The 26,374-nt window shown below is 40.3% G+C and overlaps 2 protein-coding genes across 6 annotated transcripts in view; both read right to left on the reverse strand.

The window, feature by feature from the left end:
- Positions 1–16,905, reverse strand: part of cep192 (centrosomal protein 192) — a 38,886-nt gene extending 21,981 nt beyond the window's left edge. Inside the window, exons 1-28 of one of the 3 annotated variants that reach the window (XM_037074494.1) lie at positions 16,697–16,905; positions 15,934–16,172; positions 15,481–15,591; positions 15,003–15,160; positions 14,501–14,562; positions 14,088–14,229; positions 13,841–13,956; positions 13,603–13,692; positions 13,235–13,387; positions 12,905–13,055; positions 12,490–12,668; positions 9,882–10,004; positions 9,193–9,348; positions 8,857–9,115; positions 8,628–8,768; positions 8,449–8,513; positions 7,915–8,136; positions 7,457–7,598; positions 6,954–7,036; positions 6,599–6,865; positions 5,425–6,283; positions 5,190–5,307; positions 4,218–4,374; positions 3,214–3,889; positions 2,945–3,115; positions 2,415–2,563; positions 2,082–2,312; positions 1,766–1,891 (exon numbers count right to left, since the gene is read on the reverse strand). In XM_037074494.1, the coding sequence (XP_036930389.1) occupies positions 1,766–1,891; positions 2,082–2,312; positions 2,415–2,563; positions 2,945–3,115; positions 3,214–3,889; positions 4,218–4,374; positions 5,190–5,307; positions 5,425–6,283; positions 6,599–6,865; positions 6,954–7,036; positions 7,457–7,598; positions 7,915–8,136; positions 8,449–8,513; positions 8,628–8,768; positions 8,857–9,115; positions 9,193–9,348; positions 9,882–10,004; positions 12,490–12,668; positions 12,905–13,055; positions 13,235–13,387; positions 13,603–13,692; positions 13,841–13,956; positions 14,088–14,229; positions 14,501–14,562; positions 15,003–15,160; positions 15,481–15,591; positions 15,934–16,106 (5,280 nt within the window). In that variant the 5' untranslated portion in view covers positions 16,107–16,172; positions 16,697–16,905. Of the gene's footprint in view, positions 1–1,765; positions 1,892–2,081; positions 2,313–2,414; positions 2,564–2,944; positions 3,116–3,198; positions 3,890–4,217; positions 4,375–5,189; positions 5,308–5,424; positions 6,284–6,598; positions 6,866–6,953; positions 7,037–7,456; positions 7,599–7,914; positions 8,137–8,448; positions 8,514–8,627; positions 8,769–8,856; positions 9,116–9,192; positions 9,349–9,881; positions 10,005–12,489; positions 12,669–12,904; positions 13,056–13,234; positions 13,388–13,602; positions 13,693–13,840; positions 13,957–14,087; positions 14,230–14,500; positions 14,563–15,002; positions 15,161–15,480; positions 15,592–15,933; positions 16,173–16,434; positions 16,591–16,696 lie in introns of those variants that run through there. The other 2 variants (XM_037074492.1, XM_037074493.1) reach the window with 2 other exon arrangements.
- Positions 16,906–19,173: 2,268 nt separating this feature from the next.
- Positions 19,174–26,183, reverse strand: seh1l (SEH1-like (S. cerevisiae)). Of its 3 annotated transcripts, XM_037074505.1 has the most exons (10): positions 25,951–26,182; positions 25,351–25,401; positions 24,978–25,124; positions 24,630–24,841; positions 22,727–22,825; positions 22,497–22,637; positions 22,167–22,321; positions 21,636–21,789; positions 19,790–19,920; positions 19,313–19,440 (listed from the first exon to the last, which is right to left on the reverse strand). In XM_037074505.1, the coding sequence occupies exons 1-9, from the start codon at positions 26,059–26,061 to the stop codon at positions 19,839–19,841; spliced, it is 1,152 nt and encodes a 383-aa protein (XP_036930400.1). In that variant the 5' UTR covers positions 26,062–26,182; the 3' UTR covers positions 19,313–19,440; positions 19,790–19,838. The 3 variants fall into 3 exon arrangements, with proteins under 3 accessions (XP_036930398.1, XP_036930400.1, XP_036930399.1); XM_037074503.1 differs by lacking the exon at positions 19,790–19,920 and having other exon boundaries at positions 19,174–19,440; positions 25,951–26,183; XM_037074504.1 differs by lacking the exon at positions 19,313–19,440 and having other exon boundaries at positions 19,729–19,920.
- Between the last annotated feature and the right edge of the window lie 191 nt (positions 26,184–26,374).

The raw sequence follows: 26,374 nt of genomic DNA on the forward strand, positions 1-26,374 counted from the left end.
ATGTAACTGCGTGAAAGTAGGACAGCCAAGCAGATAACGCTGTCAGTGTAATGGCATTATTTCTCAGATGCCTTCAAACAAATCATTTCCGCCATTTCAGAAAAACACACACACAGTTCAAGACTTGCAGTCTTTTTCAGTGGTGAGATGTGGGTCACCTAATAAAAACAATTGATCCTTGTTACATTGTGCCCTCTCATACATTCTTCAGCTGCCAAGTTATTCCCTACCTTTATCAAAAGCCATGCAAAGCCATAGAAGATCAACTAGCCAAAAACAGAGCCTAGCGCTCACCATGTACAGTTGAAATGAATTAAATGAAAATACATGGTTAGCTGGATAACGGATATTGCACTTAACACCCTGAATGAATTACTTCTAATAGACTGAGCACTTGCTATTTTTTTAATCAGTGTTTCTTTCAGATTGCATATGGGTTAACAGCTGTGAATTGTAAGAATACAATTGCATAAAATTGCAAAGGCCAGTATGCACTTTTGGCATTTTTCACATTTTAAAATATTTGTATTTCCATATAAGTTAATCTATTTCATATTATACAAAACACCAGAAATGTTTTGTTGTTGTTGCTTATAAGCAAAATAAACACAGAATTGTGGATAGCAATATTGTAGATCTATTGTAGACCCTCTACAACAGCCTCAAATTTAGTCAGAGCAGAAACACAAATACCCTTTTGTTAAACACATCAAAAAAAAAAAATATATGCTTTCTCTATATATATATATATATATATATATATATATAAAAACACAAGTCAAATTTAAGAATTTTTAAGACCTCTTGGTAAGAATATTTTCATCCAAACGGATCCATTGAAAACAACTCAGCATGTTGTAGTTCATAGCCCAGCGCATAGGTGGCACTTGAAATTCACCAAAAACGGAAAAGAGGAGACCGAGCATGCACATAAAGCTAGTGCACTGTATACAAACAGAAGGAGAAACCGAACAAAACAAGGAGATAAAAATGACTAGTTGGTTGTCCATAATCCTTTTTCACTCAGTGTAGTGGCAATATTTTGCACTAGTAACCCTAATAGGCTCAATATTATCTGTGGCACGAACACAAGCATGTAGTCCACCATTATTGTTGTTATGAGACACTGCGGGGTTAAGAGGTGGATGGCTAGAGGGGTGGGGCAATTTCGTCATGGATACACAAAGCATGCAGATTCGCTGTCCACATGAGAACACAAGAGCAGCATTTTCAGATTTTTCCACCCTGAGACCAGGTTTCAAAAAAGTGCAGGATCCATGTGGACGATCGGCCAAAACGATGCAAAACGTGTGTGTTTACACACAAGCGTTTCCATGTGGATGGCCCCCAGATTCATTTGTCTCATTAGGTTCGGCTTTTATCCACCTGAATTCTGGTTGTTCAAGCCAACACTTGTTAAATTTACACTTTCCCATAGTTGTAGCAGATTCCGCAGTCAAGTCTTTCCAGAAGACTGTTGGCAAAATGCCACTTATGTTCCTGGATACTTCAGAAAGGAGTACAACATACGGAGCTAACTGTCAATCTCCCCAGCACATTTCCCCAAAACAAAAAGAAACAAAAAAGGTGACACCGGAAGTGGTAAATGAAAGTACATATTTCAGTCCTGACTAAATGTAATTTAAGACCTACATGCAAAATACGGACGTATTTAAGCCTTCTTAAGGCATAAAATTGAGATGGTGAAATTCTTAAGCTAAATAAGTGCTCAAAGAATATGTAGAAATGTACTATGTTGACTTACTGCACTGATGACCAGCCGGATGGGCACTGTTGCATGAGTCTTGTTGATCAGTGTAAGGGGAATTGATTTGGCGCTGCCTACTGGAAGGTCTCCAAAATCCAGACAGCCAGATTTGCCTACTTCAACCTGAGAGTCAAAATGAACTTCAGATACCATTTTACATGCAACATATAGACATAGATATATAGTTACAGATATAGATATATAGATAGATAGATGGCAATATACATAAACATATATATATACACTCACAGACACACGTATATACACACAGACATGTGGTTAAAAGTGTAACCTTTCAATTGGAGTCCCTCACCTCTAGTGCAGGATTCTCTGCTATGGCAACCAACACCACCCTTTTAGCAAACATACTGGCCCTGGCAGCAACCTCAGTCTCAGAAGATGCAGCCCAGGAGCAAACACTGAGGACAAACTGGTAGACACCAGCTTGTGGAGGTATGAAGATCAGCTTCTGGTCCTCTGTTGTCTTTGGACCAATGATTGTCTTGTTCTTCATTATAAGCCACTGGTATGGCAAGCTGTCCACCTGTTGAGATGGGCATTGAAGATAGAACAAAATGTGATAATTAAATGAGCAAGCCATGGGTTTCATCGAACATTAATCATTACAAAGTTTTTAACATTTCACCTTCTCTCCATCAATAGCTAGGCTGGTGATTCTGATTGATACTTGCTGCCATCTCTCAGAGGGGTTGAAGAGGCTGAGGGAGGTCTGTGAGGCGATGCCTACACAGCAGGAGTGAGGGAACCGCAACTCTTCTGGTACTACCACTTGGCCTGAGGATGACAGTGGAAAGAGTAAAGCTGGTACAGGGAAATGCTGCCCCTCAGTGCAGAAGAGGAGGTACTAACTGGAGTGAAAAATATGAGACTTGATAACTATAATGGATTACAGCAGTTAAAAATTCATAGTAGAATTGCCTGTTGCAATTTTCTGCTATGTACACGATTGATAATGTCCCTGTATATGATAAAACAAACAATTATTTTAGGTATGAAAATAATATAAACAAAAGAATGTGTATGAATGAATGGTCTAACCTCACCATATTCAGTAACTGTTTCCAATTTCAATATCTAAACAATCTATGAAAAAGGATAATTTAACCTTTGTGTGAAAACTAAAATCACTGCTACATCTCAGTTCCTCAAGCCCACCTGCCATCAGTGGCTCTGCACCATACTGGCTGAAGGGTTTTCCCATCATTCCCATTTCCTGCTGGCTCTGATGTGGTTGAGGGAGATGATGGGACCCGGCAGCCCCAGAAATCCCCAGAGAACCTGACGTGGGATGGATGTGTCTCACCGTGAGATCACTGTTGGGTATGCCTGAAAAAAAATAAAAAAGTAAGAAGAAGCTAAATAGTCATCACACAGCTGCTCCAAATTTTCAGTAGGGAGAAAAGACATGCCTGTCGATGACATACTGAAGAGACTGTTTCCTGATGCTCCCACATGATAAGAAGCAGGATGTAATAGAGCTTCAGGTGCCAAATACTGATGGGCCAGCTGGGAGTTGAAGAGCGAGCGTCCAGTGAGAAGGGACTGCATATCTCCCTGCTGTGGAAGGTCAATCAAGCCGCCACACTGGGGCTTAAAGCTGGGAATAGGCACATAGTGAAGTCCCTCTGATGAGTAGGATGGAGGCAGGCCAAGGCCACCAGCATACACAGATGATGACACTGAGCTAGCACCTCCCCACTGCTGAGAGCTCTGAGGAGCTACAGTGTTGTTAGCTTGCTGAATGTTGAGATTACTGCAATAGCCTGAGTCCACCTTAGTAAGCTGTCTTACATTGGAGTCAGAGAGGTGTTTGGTGCTCCTGCAACCTGCTGAAAGATCTCCAGTTCTGTCCCCAGGGCAGTGGTAGTGACATTCACTCTGGCTGCGAGTACAGCTCAGAGCTGAGCCACTGCGTGAGGGCTCTGAGCTTTTACACTGCTGTACTGGTAGTGGGTCCAGACTTTTAGAATGCTGCGGTTGAATCTGGTCCAGACTTTTGGTAAGGCCAAGAATGTCGAGGTTAGACAGTGCGTCTGGTTCCACAGGTGGGGTTGGACTAAATCTGATGATGGTGGTACTCAGTGCCATAGTGCAATTATTCTGTGGAGGACAAAAAACAGAGACAATAAAAAACACAGCCATGATTAATACAGAACTAGAACCACTTCATCAATAAAACAACTTTTTCATCAAAATAGAAGTTTAGAACATCTCATAGTTCAAGGGCTAATATCTATTAAATGGTATTATTTGGGGGTAATTTTGTTAACATTGCAGGCCAAACTGCAGCCCCGCAAGAGCACATTTCCAAAATTTCAATAATAATGTCCCCATGATAGCAACCTGGCATTACAAGATTAACTTCGTAGAGCACAAACCATGTCTCATGCAACAAGAAAGGAAACATTTTTGCTTCGTCCTACCGTACCTTTTGTCTCTCAGGTGTAGGTACAACAGTACCATCATTCATTGAGATGTATGTTAGCCTGCTGAGACTGGGGCTTGAGCAGGTAGACTGAGGAGAGAGCTCAACACATGGACGTCTGTCTGCCAGACCTCCACTGGATGACGCTGGTGACACCATGCTAGGAAAATAAGATAACATGGGAACAAAGTTATAACTGACTCAAAATGTGAATGTCTCATGTCTGTCAGTAGTAATGTGTATCAGCAAAACAACAGAAAACTAGACTATATACTGGACTAGACAAGCAATTCATTGTTTAAGATTAATGGGACACTTCTTTCTTTTCAGGTAATCATTTATCAATTTGGGTCATTTGAATCCAACTTAAAGCCACACAATGAATTGTTATTCAACAATAATCACTATAAGGGCTGAAATGATTACTTGATCAAACCGAATAATACTTTCATTACTATTATCATTATTACTATTATTGGTTATTACTGCTGCATGCTTCTGTTATGGAAGTTGCATGTATTTTGTTGTAACGTGAGTGGAGGTTCAGTTGCGTACTACAAAATGGAGGAATGCAGAGAAATGGTCAGAGAAAAGACGTGCTCAGAAAAAGCTTAGCTTGTGGAATGTGAATGTCAGAAAGACTCAGGGTTTTGTCAGCTTCAGACATTATTTTGTAGTAACTGCTTTAGCACACAGTGCACAGACATTTTTTGCTATATTACCACAAAACATATATGTAATATATAAATAGATATTTCTAAACGAAGAGGCAATTAGTTGTTTATTCATTCTTCAGATCTTAAGCCATCTTTCTTTCTCCCTTGTAGATTACCATAGCTCTTTAATAAAGCAAAAGTGATTTAATGAAAACATTTTACTTGATTAATCCCAGAAATAATCCGTATCAAAATAATTGATAGCTGCAGCCCATATTCCTATCATTCAATACACTTGACTCATGATGTGGAGCATTACCAATCTGCATTTTGAATGGAGGTCTGACTTGGAGAGGAGTGAGTAAGTGGGGAGGTGGACGGTCTGAAGTGGCACTGTGTCTCCTCCACACAGGGCTCAGAAAAACCTTTCTGCAGTTCTAAGAAACAAAGTTAACATCAACATATAAATTAATCACATATCAATACTGTCACATGAGCAATAACCTCTTATCATGTGCAATATGGGGATTACTGATGTCTACAGTTTTACTCACCAGATGAAGGGTATCGTAAAGGCTGGGGGTGGCCAACAAGTTTCTCCACAGAGCTATTAGGTAGTGGAGAAGCCATGATATTCCTGGGTGGTGATTTTGTCTCTGGAGAATTACTGGGTCTGTCCTGCTGCTGCTGCTGGCCTGCACTCTTACCGGACTGTGTCTGAGGGCCTGACTGGCCTGACTGCCCATTCCCTGGTGGAGGTCTTGTCAAGCCAGCATTGTTTTTATCCCGTTTTTGTGATGTTTCTAAGGAAGACCCAGTGGTGTTTGGGGCTTGTGGGTTCAGTTCTGCTATCTTTACTCCATTTGCTGCATGCATCCTATCTGAGGAACCACAAGACTTGGTGACAGAAGAAGAATAGTTATCTGATGCTCCTATTTTTTCCGTAGGGGGCTTGAAAGTAGAAGATCGATCTGATCCCACAGACCTTCTGGCAGAGCCGAAGGATGTACAAGGACGAGGAATAGAGCTTCTTTTTGAGTCAGCCTTATCACCTGCTGATAATGTATTTAAAAGGGACAGTGCAGATGAATTAGTATTTAATGTTGTCTCTCCTCTTCTGTCTATCTCTTCAGTTTTTGTACTTGTGGGCTTCTGCTGAGTCTCATTATCCACTTGCTGAATTGAGCTCCCCTGTTCGTCAGGATGTTCTGGATGATGGTTCCTTTGAGAACTGCTGAGGTTGTCAGCCCAGCTGGTCAGGTCAAAGGTGGTGTGTGCCACAGAGGCATCACTGCTGTCTGACACATCAGTCTTTTTCAGGTATTTCTCCATGTCAAAGGCACTTAGCTCTCCAACAAAGGTGGTGCTCTGTAGCGTGTCCAACAAGGCACTCTGATATGGTTCAGGGAGGACCTTAAGTGAGAGCAGAACATGTTGCTTTATATGACAGGTTTGCTTTAAGATGAACATTCATTGGGAAAGCTGTCAGAATATAATTGCAGTCCAGCTTTATTTGATTTATGCATTAAACTTTAAAAATATCAGACTTCCTAGTCTAGATTAGTACTGAGTCTTGGGTTAAGGTATTTGATTACTGTTTATGTTCTTACCCCCAGAAAATGAAATGGAAACAGATTAACACAACTTTGCAGTGGCTGGAAATAACCAATACTAAATACAGTAAATGTATTAGTAATATATTTTAAAAGGGAAAAAATTAAAGCTTACATGTTCAACAGAGTGTGATTCCTTTGTGTAGTTGACAGCAGGTCGATTCCTCGCCCTACTCCTCTTAGACAGCTCCATGATCATGGTAGCCAGCTGTGATGGGTCAGTGCTAATGGAAGCATCAGCGATGGCTGAAGCAATCGTGCTGATACTCAGCATAAGATGGCTGCTATTATTTTCGGGGGACACACAACTCTGGTTAACCAAGTTTGACTCAGAGCCAGAGCCCTCACTGTGGTTGGGCAATGCAGCTCCAACAGCATGGTCCTAAAGAGGACATGTTATGTTAGAAAGTTATGCAACTGTATATCTAATCGCATTTTCAAATGTCAATACATTAAAAAGAGCTGCGTACCTCCTGTTTACATGGTTCAGGATTTGTATCACCTTTCGGTGATGTCCTTTCATCTAGTGCCTCAAGAGTTTTTTCCAAGTCCTCTGCAAAGAGAAGATCATGAGTAACAGTCACAGAAACACAGGGCAAATCAGGGGTGTCAAACTCCAATTAGCTTGGGGCCAAGGATGGTTTTGTCATCTCGTAGGAAGGCCACCTCAGTGTTCTAGGCACTATAAGAAAGTGCAATATTTCTGAATAGACATTTGTATGCACACAATTATTAATAGTCCAAATCTTTATTTTCTTATAAATTACTTCTTTAAACCTTACACTTGGCTTGCAGTATTAAAAAAATGTATCAATATTTCAACAACAGATGCTACAATTACAAACTAATGGAGGCATCTACTCCATGAAGCAGCAGGGCCTTTCAGACCCCTGGCGCAAATCATTTAAAAATAAGCAAAACATAGAAAGGATCAGGCACTGCCATATGAGCTACAGAAATTGAAAGAACACACCTGGGTTGAGAGTTGTATCTGCTTCACTGAGTTCCATGGTGTCACTGTGAGGGAAGTTATCTCTAGCTGAGAACTCTGAGGGATGAATTAGGGCAAATGGTTCCCTCTTCTCTGGAGAGGTAATGATGTAGCCAAAGGATGGCTAACAGAACAAAGAACAAGCTTTTAAAACATATTACAATACCATCTCAGAAGGACTTCAAAAGTGAATGCAAACTCAACATGACAATATTAGATTGTAAGAACATGATTAAAAAAAAATAGCTGAAATGATAATCTTCCTTAGAACTGTTATAATCATTTCTGGGGTCTCTCCAGCCACCATCCTGCATATTAATGGTAATGCACATCCTCCTCTACAAGCTTATGTATGATTGAACTCTCAATAGCTTATGTATGAAACAGAAAGAAAACATGTTTTAAACTTCTGTGACAACTACAAAAGCAGTTATACTGACCCGTTTAACTGCATCCACACCAATGCTGCCCAGACATCCCAGGGCCTCAGACCGTTGTTCAAAAAACTGCCCCAAAGACAGTCGCAGGTAGCTTTGGTCTCCCTGCTTAAACTCTGAGGAGACCTGTGAAGCCCTCATCAGGACCTGGCTGTCAGTGGGGATCTTCCAAGATGAGTCACTGTTAAAGGTGTTGCTGCTGCTGACTGGTTCAATCTTCTCCTCCTGTGGGAAGCAAAAAAAACAAGAGTTTGTGCTTTACAAAAGACAGTGTGGCTGAAAAATTCTGGTCAGTAGTTTCCCTTATAAAATAGCTGTCATAAACTACATTACCATTATTCACCAATTCATTTGTTTATGTTAATCTGTCTCTATTAAACAACATCATTAATATCATCGTTTTTGGTTGTATAGTGTGTCTGGACATAAACAGATGAACAGTATTGACACTGGGAATTCTAAACAGTCCTCTGATGACACACCAAAGCTAGTGCTAGCAGTTTACTGGACAGAAGGGGAAAAAGAGGATGGTTATACCTGCATGAACTGGTGCTCCTTCTCAAATTCCTCCTGATCCTTCATAATCTTTTCCATAGCATCACCTGAGAAGAGAAAATAATGGCTTAAGCTTATATTTTTTACAGTGATTTGGAAAAACCAAAATACTAGAGTGGAACAATTTTAGTTTACAGTAGAGCTGTAGACATGGTACATACCAGAAGGAACAAACTCCTCAGTTTGAAACTGGTCCAAATTCTCTGAGGTGTTCCCATCAAGTACTTTCTCAAAGGAGGAGTAATATGCCAGGTCTGTCACCCACTGCCCATCTTCATTCTGATAAACCACACCATTGGTACCTGAAGCGACAAGTTATGCTGTTTGTATCACACAATGCACCACTGTGTGTCAAATCTGAGGCATGTACTAATAACTCAGTAAATTTACCTTGTTGAAACTCAAGCTCCAGGTTGTCTGGGCAATGGTTCCACCCGTCATCTAAATCTTCCTGGTGGAAGCTCTGGGAGAAATACTTGGCTTCCAGGGAGGTGGAGAGGGGATTGTTGTCATCTTCACTGGTACTGCCTGAAGCCTCTGCACCAGTCACATCACCACAGGGCCCACCTCTTAGGCCCAAGAAAGGCCTAGCACCATCAGGCTCATCTACTCCTTCATCATCATCCTCATCACATTCTGGGAGCAAAACCTGGTGGTGTGATGATAAAGTTAAATAGGCTGCAAAAGAATGGAAATTTGTTCAAATATCAATTTTCATCTTTTCACCTGGGAGAGGTGGAAGCTTCCCTGGGTGCCTTGAATGTGGGAGGCAGTCAAGTTTGCTGAGTTCTGAGGCCACCTGAGTCCAGCTCCACTTTTCAGGTAGATGGAGCCTAACAGCCTGTCAACAGTTGGTCCAGACTCTGTGTTCTCCATGGCATCCTAGCATTCAAATCAGAATGACAACAAGAGAGGCTTCAAAGGACGTTTTCTTTAGTAGAATTTTAGCCTTTGGAGCTTTCACTTTATTCATGTGTTCTCATTGTGCAGTGATTCACATCTTCTTCTCAATGCAAAAAGTTAATACATTTTTTACTTAAATCGTGTAAGAGGCAAATGCATTAATGTTTTTATTACAGCACAATGAAAAATATTGGACTAATTATCCTCAGCATGAAAGACACTCACAAACTATGACTCACCAGATGACGCACACTGAATTTCAACATAAAATGTTATTTAGAAGTTATATTTCACATCAAATCTAACTTGTGAACAACAATCACCTAGCTTACTCCTAACTTGGACTGTGAATAGGCTACCGTATTGCAACAAGGCAAGACAAGGCTTTATAAATGTTACAACAACTTAAGAGTTATAGGCAGAGGGAAAAGACCAAGAGTGACTGGGGTAAAGATACAACTGTAAAACAGAACAAGCAAGTATAGAATAAAGTGGAAAGCTGAGCAACTCACCAGTGCCTCCTGTCTGTCCAGGACCATGCTCCAGTTACTGGTAGAGAGCCTCTGTGGTCCCCCTGATGCTCCCAGGGAGGAGCTGGTCTCTCCTGTTCCTACAGGACCCAAACGGTCACCCATCTGCAAAATGTTACGTACGTACATCAATCAGCAAGATGTGTAAAAGTAAAAAAGAGATTGATACCAGGGCTTAGGGTTTCAGCGTGTTCCTTTTAACAGTGTTTTATACTACTAACCCTGTAAAGATGTGATATGAATGCTATCATCATTCCATGGTGTGGCTCAGGTAAAACCTTGCCAAGAATGATTGCCTCATCAACAGTCTTTCATTATCTATTTTGACAGTCTGTCATAACTGAAAAAGAACAAATAAATAAATCTAGGTATAAATAACAATCCCTTTAAAATCTGCTTTGTGCAGCTACTTTTTAAATAGAACAGTTTAAGACAGTAGTGAAATGCAACTTAAATAAATCTAGGAATAAATAATTCCCTTAAAATTTACTCACTTAACTTGTTTGTTTGCCACACTGCACTTTGAAGGGCAAATGTTGAAGACAATACTGTGTCCAGCCAATGTGCAGACTCAGGAAAGACATGGGGCACATGATGGAGGTCCACATGTCAGTAGTAAAGCTCACTGACTGCACGTCTTTCTGCCTACATCAAATGCGTTCCCTTACTGTCTCAAGTTTGAGGAGAACAGTTTCCTTGTGCTATTTCACGTGACGCATCTTAAAATGCTTCATAAGGTTGCTGGTGTTTACATTGGTAACACTTGTGTCACCCCTTGACATTACAGCCTTGCATACTGAACATGTTCCTCCATTACTAGTGGGGTTATCCAGTGTAAAATATTGTCACATAGCTGACGTGTTGATAGCTCTGTCTGACTAGTGTGAAATCAACTTCGTCGACAATCTAAAACAGTAGCTGCCAGAAGCAACACAGCACATCTTCCTGTGTTGGCTTTTAGAGGAGCGAAGAGAACTGATTTCCAGTAAGTAAAGTTAAAGTGAAACTCTCGCCAAAATGCGACCTAGGCTTTTCTTGTTAATGTTCACGAGTCAAACCTTTGTGTAAATGCATAATTACGACGAAAGAGGCACTTTTAAGATTGACCGTTAGGGGTGTAACGATTCTCCAAATCCTCGATTCGATTACATTTTCGATTCTAAGGTCACGATTCAATTCGATTCTCGATTTTTACATTCATTTTTTTCAAGCGCAGGTTGCTATGCTATTTTTAGACTAGACTTTTATGCAATATAATTTCTGACCTTTGTTCGCAATGCACCATGCTACATCGTCAAATTCAAAACATTTTTTAACATAATGTAACAATAATTTACATCTTCAATCAACTAGAAACTTAAACAAAATAACCCCCCCATCTAGTTTCTGCAGAGCTTGCAAACTGTGGCTTTTTTGTCGACTGGAATGTTGTCAAACTCACTGGATATCCAAAATACTTCCACACCAGCGACTTCAGTGAAAGAGGAGGGGGTTCACGTTCTGTTGATGGGTCTCCTGCATCTGCAGTTGCTATTGTTGAAAGAGTGGCGTAGCCCCTTTCAGGAATAGACAGGTGCGTGAGGTGTGTGTGTGTAAGGTGCACATAGTGTGAGTGGGTGAGCGAGAGTGAGGGAGTGTGTGTACGTGCAGACAGTGAATGAATTGGGGAAGAAGGAGAAGCAAAAGGAGTTGCAGTAGTAGCAATAGCAATAAAGTGTACAGCATAGGTAAACACAAACTTCAGCCCTGGAGGATATCATCTCCCCTGTGCCTCCGACCACGGTCCGGGAGCCGAACAGAAATGGTGTAACACTATGCTATCATTTGCTGGCCGTAGCAAATAGTTCCTGGGTTAGAGGAAGTTAGAGGAGGTTGACTCGCAGCACTTCAACACCAGTGTGTTTTTTTTCCGCTCTGCAAGCCGACCAGACATGACATGGCGGCGTGGCAGCATCAATGATTAAATTTTTTAATTCGAAGTTCAAGACTGTAACTTAATTTCAATTTTGATTTAAAATCGAAATTGTGACACCCTTATTTACCATATTTTCTTTTTCATCTCAAACTGATTTTCAATGGAAGTGGAAGGGGCACTATTTTTAAAACACTAAGAAGGCTCGACACAACATGAAACTTTGCTCGTAGTATCACCAGGGTCTCTACACATAAACACGAGCAGTGAGAACATTGTTTGTGTACAAGGAGTTTACTAAAAGGTTTTTGAACAACTAATGTTAGCAGTAGCTTCTTCCTCTAGCCGTCGTCATAGCAGCCCAGACGTACTTGGGGATCGACACGTCTGTGTAGAGTGTATGTTGTTCAGTTGAGCGATGTGTAGAGACCCTGGTGATACTTTGAGCAAAATTTCATTTCGTGTTGAGCATTCTTAGTGTTATAGATAGCAATTTGAATGCTAGCGTAAAAGTGCCCCATGCACTCCCACTGAAGATGAGTTCGAGCCAAAAACGAAAATACGGTAAATCTTAAAAGTGCATCTTTTGTTGTAATTATGCATTTACACAAAGGTGTGACTCATAAACATTCACAAAAAAAGAGCTAACGGAGCTAACTGGGAAGTAGCAGGTCTTACCTCAGTATTCAGATCGCCATCCTCATATTCCCCAACTGCACTGCTACCAACAATCCCCAGCCCACGAAGGACATCATAGGTTGTTTGGACGTTAGCCATTGGGGGAGGGATGGTTAAAACTCCACCGTCATTTCCGCTTTCCTCACTACCACTACTCCCATCCCCACCTCCTCCATCACCTGGGTCACACAATAACACAACAAAGAACTGGTCACCTAAACATTTGTGAAGACCGACAATTATCGGTTTAAAATAAGTTAGTGTTCACTTGAATCAATAAGAAACAGCTTCTTGTTAAATGTATGCATCAAGCTTAAAAACGCAATTATGTATAAACATTATTAGAGTAGGAAAAACCTGGAAGAATGAAAGAAATAAGGCAGTGAAAGACAATCCTCTAAGCTGAATATTACACCTGTGACTGGAGGGTTGATGACTTGTCCCTCTGCAGATCGTCTGTATTCAATACCAGACAGAGATGAACCACCGCGACCACTGGAAGCCTCATCATCAGAACTGCCTCCCTCTAAGCCTGGCCTGAAACTGGGACGATGACTCTCTCCAACCTGTACCATCAAGAAGATAAACTCACACATAAAAGCATGATCTGCATAAAGCAAATCTCTGTTGTACAATACATTTTGATAAAAATGGTGGGGCAACTCATTACTGCATTTTTGATGCTGCTAATTATATCTGAGTGTTTTAAAAAAATCTGATAACAATACAGTTTACTATTCCCAACCAGTTGTCTGGAGGTGCTTGGCAGCAGTCGTGTCCTGGTTGCATTGCTGGTCCTTCTGGCAGACTCCAGTTCATCCTCAGTGTCCTCGTCACTGGCAGGACAGGAGTCCATACCAGTAGCAGCCAGACGGACATTAGGCATCTGGAAGTCCTCCTGAACAAAACGGTAGACAAGATACAGAGATAACAACAGACGTGGTTGTTTTGCAGAATAGTAGAAGATACTACATTTATAATCAACAGTTAATAAATACAAGTCTCTTGCCAACCCCCTATTTTCCAGGGTTAGGACATTAAAAAAAACTGAATAGTATTTTCAAGTAGGAAGGTCATATATGTGCAAGTTCTCTGAATATGAGCTGGGCTCACCTGACTGTAATCATCAAGGAATTGGTGTCTATATTGTTCTGGTTCTGTAGAACTTGGGTTTGATGAGTCATCAACACCACCTGATAGTCCCTATGAACAATCAAATATATCAATGGGGACACTGAAACAAACACATGTGATAAAGAGTAACTTACTTTTCTCATGGATTAGTGATGCTGATTCAGAAGATTAAAAAGTTGATGAACAGAAAGTGTTTCAAAGAAGAGTGAAGTCTTACTGTGCCTGGAATCTCCTGGCCCTCCACTCTTCCTCTCTGCATTGCAGGAGGGACCAGCTTATTGAAATACAGCTCCAGCTTATCATCAGGCAGGTTGTTTGAATCAAGGTCATCATCTGGGAATCAAACACATGTTCTACATTATTCTCTGAAAATAAAATATAAAGGATGTGTAAAGTGTTCAAAGTGTAATAAGCATGTAAGACGATGTGGGAATAGAAAAAAGGAACATGAAAGTTAGTCATACCTGTGATATCACTGTTCATGCTGTCCACAGACATGAGCTTCTCATTTGCCAAGAAGCTTGAGTTACTGCCGCTGAAATGGTCACTATCCACTCCCTCGCTCTGCACATTGTCCTCCTCAGCTGTAGTTGGTAAAGACTGGACCTGTGTGGATTACCCAGGGAAAACGAAACGTAATGAAAGTGTAAAGGTAATTCATCACAGTTTTTAATGGAGATAAAACGCATCTCTGCACTGGTACTGTTGTTTCAAAGGATTTCACTTGTTTTTCCTCACATGTAGAATACAACAAACATACATGCTGGGCAGTAATGCATAGACCCAGAGGGGCCTAACTGTTCTGGGTCCTTACAGCAAAACTGATAAAAACGTACAACAGCTTGTCAACCTGTAGAAAAGAGCCACCAAATAATACCTTTGCATCTGTAATATCCTTATGTCCAAACTGTGCAAATGTCAGAAGTCCAGTGGACAGCTCTGTCAAAGGAGACAGAAAAACAAAAGGTATTAGCCATCTGATAATGAAAATTGTTGTTTGTCAGTACATCAATAAGAACAAAGCCCACGTAGTAATGCAAAGCAAAACTTAAAGGAAACTTTGACAAGTATTCCAGACAAGAACGGGGTCGTACCATTCTACTCAGGAGTTGGATTCAATAACTCAAAGTGTGTATTGTCATATGCACAATAAGGCCAAAAGAAAAAATGGAAATGTAATTTATTTATTTATTTATTAATCAATTAATGTATTTCCTTTTTACATTTTTGGCATTCTTGGACAGCAAAGGAAGAATTTCATTGTACAGAGAAACATGTGTGCATATGACAATTCACACTTTGAGTCTTTGAATCTTACTCCTGAGTGGTACGGTAACAGGGTTATACCCTTAAAGCTAGACAGGAGCAAAAGCTTTTACCTGTTCCAAGTTCTGTGGGCCGACCATGGACTGAGCCTGTCTGTTTGGTAGGAAGCCCCACCATGGACCCTTGGTTTCTCGTTGGACTTTCATTCAGATTAATCTTCACCAGCATGTCTGACAGACGATGGGCTGCAATAAAGTCATCTGCATTGTCCCTGTGATGCAGGCATACATGTAAATATTTAGGACCAAATACAAAGCACTTTGAGAAGGAAGGTGGAAAAAATAAATACTATTGTTTAACATTATTACTTTCCACACAAGCAATAGGAATCCCTTTCGAGAAAAGAAATGCAAAATAAAAAAAATTGCATTAAAATGAGACTTCACACTTTAAGTATGATCAACTCCAACCCAACTCCAAAAGATATATAGGAACGTGAACGTTAAAGTGGTTTTCAACAGACCTTGGGACAACATTACAAAATATAACTCAGCAGTGTAAACTTCATGTATGGTATACATATATACTTACAAGTCATCTGTGAAGCCGAGGGAAAACTTGGCCTTTTCACCAAGAGACGACTGTGAATTGGCCATCGGCATCCCTTTCCCTTCGAGGTATGATGCTTCAACAGAATCTCCTCTGTCAAGTAAAATAACATAGCATTGCTTTCACAAAAAAATCTGATCGTTAACATACTAAACAGCTCTGCATCATGGTGAGTGGTCCAAAATTAAATTTAGCAACTGAATAGTGGATCAGTGCTAAAATCCTCTGTACTGTTTCTGTTACTTCTGTGGAAAATCTCAAAACCAAAAAGGCCTGCAGCAACTTCTCAGCATGCATCCATACCCTATTCTATATTTAGCAGGTATGTGTCAATCTCCCCCCCACACCAATATAATGTATGATGATTCAGAGAACGATGCATGAGTGTGTTTCTCCAAAAAGTTACATCTGTCCAAAGCAGCGGCATGCTCCCACCTGTTGTCAGACCCGGGTCTAATTTTAGCCACTGTAGAGGCAGCGACTGGAAGTCCTGGGCCTGAACCCAATGTTACATTCCCCAGCGTGGCGCGGCCACTGGTGCTGTCCAGTGACTTGTAGAGGAAACTGGGGAAGGCTTCATCCTCCAACTTGTAGAAACCGTCTGCCATGTTTTTGAATGGAGAGGGATGACAGCCTAATGTGGCTAGACTTCAGGTGAACACCATCTGTAATGTCTGGGGGAAAAACAGACGACATAAGTGACAGGTTAGTATTACTCTGAGAACTCAAAAGATATCTTATCACCTGCGAAAGCTAGCACGAATGGGACAATATGAAAGGTGAGTCAATTTAGAAATCAGCTTGTTGATACCGCCGTATAACCGTGAAAACTAGTGAAGAAAGGCAGCAGTAAGCCTTTTTTTTTAAATACGCCCATGTATATAGTTATGCTGCTATAAAGTTTGGTCAAATAAAAAAAAAGTTGAGAGAAATTACCTAGCTAATTATGCTAGGTCAGCTAATTTCTAACACTAGCAACTTCAGTGTTTGTCAAACTTGTACGCTCCAAATTTGCGTTAACGTTACTCCACTATCTCCGTTTGTTTAGTTAGGAAAGTGCCACAAGACAAGTTACAGAAAAGTCTACTAGTTAGCTCTAAAAATGCTTGCTGCCCTAACCCACTTTTGACCAGACTGACCACCAACAACAGAATCAACTAACGAGCTAAATCATAATGTAAACGTCTGTTGGACTTACTCCAGTACTCCAGAGGGGGGCCGAGAGACCGCGTTTCCAATCCAACTCGAGTTTTGCCTTCATAAACTTGCGTCGATTAGTTTTAAAGCTTAGTTAAGTCCCTACAGTAACTTCGCAGACACTTAAGTTTGTCATTACTGTTTAAAATCAAACAAACTGTGCACCAGTTCGGCGGACCAAACAGCGCCCAGAAACCACAGGAAGCCCGCGTGAGCGTCATGTCACGTGGGCGGGACTTGATAAACACGGATCACTTTGATTGGACAACAAAACTGAGAGGGAGGAAATTGTCGTTCGTGCTAGGCTGTTAATTGTGTCAATCTGTTCGACTGGATGCTTGAGAAGTTTGCAAAATAGCCCATTTGTGTATCCATTGGGTGTTTGTTCTTCCAGGATTAATGAAAGGAGGAGGATGCTCATTTGAAGACTGCATGTATGTGATTGTAGCAATATAAATCATAGCCAAAAACTCAAGTGTATAAATTTAGTTACTGCCCAAGAGGGGAGTTTATTGTATCATATGCTTGGCCAAGCAGCTGCAAGGATGCATTGGCTGGCAGACAGCTGCCTGCTGAGAGAACTGCTCTCACATGCATTTCAGTTCATTTGAGTCATCTGTTTGAGTGGGCCCTGATATGAAACGTTTTTCTCCCTTACAAAACAAATGGCATACTATTTTGCTGATAGAATAAAACTTACGATAATAACTTTATTTTTAATACACCTTTCAAAAGCAAGTTACAAAGTGCTGATCTAAAAGATGAAATATAAACAATAAAATAACTGAAATAGTTAATAACAAATACCATCAGATAAAAAATAGCCATATGATAAAAGTGAATCTTAATCAGAGATTTAAGAGGATACTGAGTTTGCCTGTCTGAGATCTCCAAGCAGGGAAGGCCCACTCACCTACAGTGACAAGTTGCAATTTTGGAACCTTTAATGGGGCTCTGCTGGAGGAACTCGGGCAGCGATCAGGCTCATAGGGAGTCAACGGATTAGAGATATAGGCAGGACTTTGACAAAAATGGGGGCAAAATCTTAAAATTAATTCGAAATCTCACAGGTAGCCAGTGAAGTTCAGAAAGAATGGGTGAAATGTGGTCACTTCTCTTAGTATGTGTTAAAAGCCTGGCAGCAGAGTTTAATATCAACTGCAGTCTTTGGATGTGTGGTTTGCTAATACCAGAATAAAGTACATTACAGTAGTGAAGTCTGGGGGAGATAACATCATGGAAAACCTTTGCAAAGTCTGCAAAGGAACGGAATAACCTGGTCTTTGTCAAGTGTCACAGTTGGACTGTAACTCTTCACTAGAATTAGACAAGGCACTCAGAATAGATTTGAGATTATAAATGCAACTAGTGCTAGAGCCAGAGGGCGTAATAATGACCACTTCTGATTTGGGGTCATTCAGCTGCAGGAAATGCTTGAGCATCCAATTTTATATCTCAGCATGGCAGTACATAATGCATGCAACACTGGTGATACCAGGCTTTATTGGGACATACAGCTGGGTGACGTCATGTCTGCACAGAGATTGCCCCAGAGGTAGCATGTAAACAGTGAATAAGAGGGGACAAATAATAGACCCCTGGAGGACACCACAAAAAAGAGGCATGTGTAAGTGTTACACAGAAGGACCCGTCTGACAGATACAAATTTAACCGATCCTGAGCCAAACCAATGATGCCCACATAGTCCTTCAAATGGTTGACTCAGTTATGATCCACTGTATGAAAGGCTGAGCTGAGATCAAGGAGAATTAAAATGTGTGTAATGTGTGTCTTGTTTCTGCCTTTAGAGGTTTGGGTCAGCACAAAGCCCATAAAAGTAGGAGGGATCAGTTACTTGGTTGGATGCAAACAAAACTGTTCAAGATTTTTTTTGTGTAACCCCCTTTCAACCGAGTCAGTTTTTAGAGAACCATGCCAGTTCATGTTTTAGAATAAATGATACATTTCAAAATACAGGATTCATATCTGACCAAAGAACTATGAGACAATGAATCATCTGCTTTTTCAAGAGCAGAGCTATCTCACATGGTAGTCAGTCATACATGAATGAATACCGTCTGTTTTGAAGGAAACAGTCAAAAATAACATTCTTTTAATATCTTCTGACTGCTGACTTCCACTATGCACAATATTGACTTCCATCAGCAGTGATAATTAGGCAGGCACTGATGGCTGAGGTTGTCAGTGTCCTTCAAAAAAAAAAAAAAAAAAAAAAAGGAAAGGGTTATGACCTCCAAAACAGCACAATGTAATACATGGATGTGGCTTTTTATAGCAGATTCCATGACCCTACACTATTAGTTTAACACTATATACCATTTTTTTTGTTATCAGTATCAATTATTAGACACATAAACATTAAAATGGTTCTCAAAATAGCTTCACAAAATCTTCATGACATCTTCCAGTTCCCTTTCTAATACATGCACACGAAAAATAACAGTATAAAACAGCAAATAAAAATCAACAATCTTTATTAAAAATGAATGACAGTTGTGTGGCCCATGCCCATCCCCGAAACACGGTCAAGCTAAAACACCCCCATATCACTGCCCCTCAGCCTCTGGTAGGGGCAGAAGTGCTCTAGAGGAGTGTCTGTGGGGGAGAGGCTGCTGCTGAGGTTGAATGGGCTCAGCATCACAGTGCTCTATGAGGGAGGAAGGAGGAAGCAGGTGACCATACCTGGTCCCTGCCCTGGGAAGATCCAGAGGCGGAAAGAAATACCTGAAGCAATGGGGGGGGGAAGTGGAAGGAGACAAGGACGGCAAATACATGGACAGGGAGAGGACAATGACGATGGAATACAAGGGAGACACATAAAAGGAAAGTAGAATTGAGAGCTTAATAGGAGAAAGGATGCATGTACACTCTAGAAACAAAAACGGAGAGGATGTGGACAGAGTGTATTTTTGTAAATGTGTACATGCAATGTCATCAAAAGAGGTGAACCTCATGCAAACATGTTGGAATTAAATGTGGGGGAAAAAACGGCAGCTGAGAAGAACAGAACAGTGCTGTTTACATGCCACAACAGAGCCTTTAATATTCAAGTATTCAGATGGATATTACTCACACACTTATATTAACCCAAGGGCAAAGGGGTAGCAAATGCAGAGGAGACATTAGTAATACGCAGAATGTTGGTATATCTTTGAAGAGGTCAGCTGCCGCACAGGAGGGGCAAAGGGAGCTCTCTTGCCAACCCTGCATGCAACAAGCAGTACAACACCACATTACTTGAACAACTTGTCACTAATTCCTGTCATTTATACAAATTACTCTTTAAAACACACATTACAAAATCAAATTTGGCTGGAATGTTAATTATTCTGTTATATAGAACATTATAAAACATTTGTTAATCCGGTTATAGGTGACACTTGAGTCAAAACCAAGAATGGTAAGTGCAGAGGCTATGTTAAGTTAGAAATCATAAAGTTGACCATAAATACAGCCATAAACTGAATGTGGAAAAAAATTAAAAATAAAAATACAGCCCCATCAATATATTGGATGTTGGCCCTATCACAGATAAAGCAGAACAGCATGTATGTAGTCTGATATGCCCAAAGATGAAATATAAATTATAACATTCCCAGTGAGGTATGTTGTGTGTTTTGGTGCACTGATGTCATTTTAGATGATTAAGTTTATTGTTAAACTGTAAAATATCCTCCCTGTTACACATCTTTGTCATAAGTGCTTGATAACCACATTTGAATCACATCAAAGCAAGAACAGAACCATGCTGATTAAATGCACAGTTTGTTTGTGTATATGGCGGATATATCAATATCTGATTTTTTTTAACTTCCCAACACTTGTAATAGTACCAAAAATCGGACTGGCTCTCAAAAAGCAAAACAAAAATGTGTTTAGTCAAATGACTCCAATGGCATTTTGAATCAGTTCTTTATTTCTATGATCCAAGTTTTTAAGCAAGCCTCTTCTCTCTCTCTCTCTCTCTCTCACACCCACACATACAGATAGCAGTACTTGCCATGCAGACAGGGGAATTGAACTTGCAACCTTCTGATTACTGGATGATCCATTCTACCTCCTGGGCCACAGCGACAAAGTGTGGCTACAAGTGACAAACAGTGACTATGCTTAACATTCTGCTTATATCAAGCACTGAAAGCTACTGGTCCTATCAGACCAAGTGAGGCTGGATCATCAAAAATGTTGAGATTATTTCTTAAATCATAAGTGTCACTGGCTGTATTCATACTCATACTCTATATGTTAATATTTTTTTTTTTTATGTTATTGCAGTTGGTTAATAGGGGTTCATTCAAACTGGCCTGCTCAGCAAAGAGTTTGGCAGTACTTGCTCAACGATACGTTTAATGAGGAAACGAGGAGAAAAAATGATTGAGAAAATGACTGGACTTTGATTTCATCGCTCATCTGGAGATGGTAAAAAGTATCAAAGATGTGAGGTGTAGCAGACTAAAGCTGAAGCAGTTTTCTACATATTTACATAATAATGTTTGTAACCCTAACACCTTGGTTCTGATATCAAAATAGCCTGAGCATTTGAAATAATAATCACATATTTAATTCATATAAACAGGTTTATTTACTTTTTAAACCAAGAAAATGTTAGCCCAAACACTAACAATGTAAATCAGAAAACTACTTTTACTGTATAACATGCATCGGTACAGTTTATTAGAAAAAAAAACAAACAAAAAAAACAACAAACCATCACAACACATTCAGCTCCACAGGCTTGGTGCCGACAACCTGAATGCTCGAAGCCAAGCTCTTTGCATGAGTGCAACATTTGGTCAGTGTGGGCCCAGAAAGTTTGTCAGTGAGCAGCTGCAGTCCCAGTCAGTGTGAGGCATAGTAAGTTGTCAGTTCTGACTTGGATGGGGCTGGGTGAGTGGCGTCAGATTCACCACACCACCTACCTTCCTGCAGACATCCCGTTCAAGGCGTTCTGGGAGGTGTGAACAGAGGAGCCCACCACAGTGCTCATGGCTGTGGGCTGACCAGATGAGCCGCTGAGTGGACTGCCGTCTCCCTTCAGGATGCCTGTGCACTTCCAGTTATCCATGTAGTTAGCTACAGAGGAATGCATGAGGTAAATCAGTTATCATGTTTGCTTGTACCATGATCAACAAGTGATTCAGGGGGAAAGCAAACACAATGTTTTGGTTTCACTGGCCCACAACTTTACTGGTTTCTTTTGATTCCCTTGAAAATGACCGAAACGATTATTGGTTATCAAAATAGTGAGCAATTAATTTTCTTTCATTTAACTAATCAACTGACTAATCATTGCAGCTCCATTTTCAATAAATGATAAAACAACATATTAGAAGGTTATCTTTGGGAATGTGTAACTGCACTTTTGAAACACTTCCAGTGGACATCTGAAATGTGACAAAGATGTTTGAGAATTTCTGTAGTTGTAGTAGTAGCAAAAAATTACTTCCCACCTTTCCAAAGGCGCACACACCCGTCATCTCCGGATGAGGCCAGCAGGGTGCTAGTGATGTTCCAGCTCACACGCCACACCTGGGAGTTATGGTTGTCAAACTGAGCCACAATTTGCACCTCAAACTTGGTTGGTCCTGTTGATGTGCTCTCCTTTCTATCAGATGGATCAAAATAACAGAAAATGAATTGGCATGGTGGTAGGTAGTCACTTCTGTCATTCTAAACTGTAGCAATTGTTAAGGATCTGTACATTCAACATGTATGAGATGTGAAATAACCTTAATATGACAACTTTGACAATACAGAGAAAAAAAACCTGAATTAGTCACCTCATGGGAACAAGCTTAAAGATTCTGACATCTTTCGTTGCAATGGCGAGTACATGGAACGATCTTCCAAGGTTTGGTGCAAATGCAATGTCATGGACTGCATCAGTGACGGTCATCAGTGTCTCTGCTTTAGCATACTTCCTTTTTACAAATGAAAACACAAAAAGTCATTAAAAACTTGCAAAAAATTCTTAAGAGTGATATGCCAACAACACGACAGGACTACCTACCTTGTGTTTTCATTATACTCATAGATCTGAACTTTCCCACCGTACGTTACGTTACTGTCATCACTCCCCACTGCAAACATTGGTGGGTGGGCACGAGAGCTGCGTGGTGGGGAGAAAAAAAAAATATATAAGGTTACACAGATCTTCAAACTCCACAGACAGATCAATTCTATCACTATCCAGATATAGGGATTTGATGCACTATTTTAAAGGTTTGCTTCTTCTGCTGCAATGTCCCAATGCTCTATGTATTTTTTTTCAGTTAATGTGGTTTTAAAATGAAAGCTAAAAGGTGTAGGTGTGCAAAACAAGTTGTAAAAACACCTTTTAACTCATGAATAAGAGTGTATGAGGAGCACATGAAAGCAGCAATGTTCTCCCACCAGGTTTACAGAGGGCAATCGGAGCTTAGCGAATGGGGGACATTCTATGAGATTATTACTATTTGTTTTCAGAGCAGTCTTTTCCCCAATATAAAAATTGACTCAAAAATTGACTCGAGAGGAGAGAATCAGTGAAAAGGCAAAGCAAGTGTGCTCTAATTTTGCACTATGTACACTTCACATCAAGGTAAATTAAAACCCCTGTGATTAATAGTGAGTAAAGCGTGGGAACAGAGAGGAGAGGAATCTGTATTAGAAACTAAAGTTGTACTTTTTTTGCGCTACTGAAGCTTTGTATCCAGATAAAAATTGTAAGTTATTTTATCATGGAAACATCCTTCAATTTAAATATACCATGGTCTCTGTGAATATTCGATGCTGATTGTTTTGAGGGTGTGAATTAACTTTTGATAAATGGAAACCTCTGGCACTCATCAAGTAGTTCCAGTCAAACTACTAGTTTACTGTTCTAAATCAAAACCCTATGTCCTAAATCTAAAATGAGCAGCATCGGCATCAACTGGGTACAGACACCTTGGGGTTTGAAATTAATTAAATTGATTGTGTGATTGCAAAACACACGAAAATATAAGCACATTGTCTTGTTTTTTCTTTTCTTTGGCAGGGGACCATGGCTTAAGCAGGATAGTGCCCTTTGTGGTGTCCATAATCTAGAATTAATGGATGACGTGGAGGCCTGAGGGTCCAAGACGCAGCATCGAACAGTGCTTTCATAAATTTGCACTGTTAGATAATGGAAATTCATTCTAGAGATATCGAGAACAGAATGAACTCATCACAGCTGGCTAGCCAGTAGCAAACACCTCGTTGATGTAAACAGTAACCCAGTGGGTGATAGTATATTTTTTTTTACAGTTTAATGTGGTTTTAATCTAAAAGCTAAGAAATCAAGACATGCAACAACATAGTGACTTAATGAATACAGCCCATACAAATACAAAAATGCCTTGTTTGCTCAAAAAAAATCTGCAGAAAAAAGAAACCCTAACCCACAGAAAGATTTAGCTACATCATATTTATGCATATTTTAGAGCTACTGGTGCCAAGGCATGCATCTGTATTAATTATTTAGCAGCAATCCAACTACACCATAAATAATGTAATATATGTTCATTAGAAAATTGATTAAATTAAAAGAAAAAAAAAATCAGATTGAGTCAATTAATCCAATCAATTTTTAGCCCTGTTAAATGCAATATTAAAACATCTAAATAAGCAAATTCTCACTTTGAGAATCTGGAACCATCAAATGCTTATCATTGCTTGAAAACTACTAAAAGAATAAACAGTTATCAAAACAGGTGCTGATCTGAATAACTGAACTGAATACTAATCTATCAATCGACAACCAACAATCGATTGCAACTTCACAACTAAAAACTAAATGTTCCTCTGAAACAAGACACAAATCAATTAAGACTGGAAATGAAGAATAGGAAATGTTCTTCACATTTCAAAGTCAGATCAGCTTTTGATGTAAAGTAAACCACTGGTCTAACCTTGAGGGGTTCCAAGAGATGCAGCTGCAGCTGAGCTTGCAGGAAATCTCGTGCTGCAGGGACCACTGACTCAGGTTCATCACGTCAGGGGCCTCGTAGATCCTCACAACTCCATCTGCTGAGCAGGTGGTCAACATCAGGCCCATGTGTTTTGGGGCAAACTTCACATCAGTCACTGAGGTTCTGCTGTCCACCAATGTTGTTCTCTTTATCTAAACAGAGCAACATTAGATACTTGGGTCAGATCATAGTATCAAACAGAAGACGTTTGCAAACGGAATTCAGCACAGAAACATGTTCAGTTCAGGCTGTTCTAACAGTTTAGATGGATGCTAGTGTTGCACCAACCCAGTGGCTCAGTCCTCTCTGTTTGTCATTGGACTCCCCTACAATCTCTTCCCAGACTGCAGCGGTCCTGTCAAAGGAGCAGGAGGCCAGAACCTGCCCAAATTCCGGATGAGCCCATGTCACTCTCCAGACTGATCCGCTGTGTGTCTGCACAGATGAGGAAAGGCATTTGTCAAATCAATACTAGTTCAAAATGTCTATCCATCTCAACGATTGTATAAGTAAGTAGACAAGAGACACAGAGTAGGTCATGAATATTAGTGGAAATCATGCAAATGTGATATGCTGTTATGCAAGTAAGACTGCTGATGAATTGTTTTACCAGGAAAGGTTGTACCAGTTAAAACGGATCAAGTAGCAGCAGGTGGTTTACCTTCCAGCTAGCTGTGCAGTGCCACTCTCCATTCTCACTTTTGTCCCAAACCTGACAGAAACAAAAGAGTGACGTGAAACAGTGTTGACAAGTATTGTTGAAATATACCGCACAGTAGTAGCGTTAATGTAGGTAAAGTTACACATTATTTGAGCTAATAACGTGCACTATTCAAAGACGTATTGAATGTACGAGCTTCCTGTTTTGAATTTGTTTGACTGACATTAGCTTAACGTACACCTACTAGTTCGCACGTATCAGTCAACTCCTAGGTGTTTAACGTTGTATTAAAACTGTGCTAAACTTCTTTCCTACACCTATCCTAGCTTGTATGCTACATGCACTTCGGCTACCCATCTAGTTAACGTTAGCTAAATTCAAGTGGATAAAGCTGGTTTCATTCGTCAGAATTAGCGGTACTGTATTAAATTGTCTAATGTTAAATGTGTCCAAATCTAGTGGAGAATGAGGGTTAATTAATTCGATAGTGACGTGGGCTAAGTGTGTTGATAATGTCGGTAATGTTAACCAGCTAGCTGTGACAGCTAACGTTAGCATTAGCAAACTGTTATGTGGCTACTTTGCGTGAACTCACTTTACCTTGACACTCTGGTCACTGGAGCAGGTCGCCATTCTCCGGCCGTGGAAATCATACGACACATCGTGAATTAGATCTTTATGGTCCGCTGCGATACTACGCGCTACAAACATGATTACGATTACAATATGCCAGCAGCACTAGCTACACTGGTTACCTAGCGGGCCTGTCATGTGTCTACACTAGTGTGTATGTGTTTGTGTGTTTGGCGGGTCCTCGCAGTGTGTGCAACCAGCGTGCCCCGCTGTTGACCACAGAGGGGCGCATTCACACCAAGTTTAACTAAGTCCTGTTCAGGTACTTTGTGATTGCGTTTCAGTTTAAATTTTGTCATGTCGAACCTAAAAGTAACCAGAATATAATGAAAGGTATATGATATGATGAATGCATAGCTGCCATCCACGTGGATAAATAATAACTTGTTAC

Source organism: Acanthopagrus latus, chromosome 17, assembly GCF_904848185.1.
Source record: "Acanthopagrus latus isolate v.2019 chromosome 17, fAcaLat1.1, whole genome shotgun sequence".
In the NCBI taxonomy this organism is placed as follows: domain Eukaryota; kingdom Metazoa; phylum Chordata; class Actinopteri; order Spariformes; family Sparidae; genus Acanthopagrus; species Acanthopagrus latus.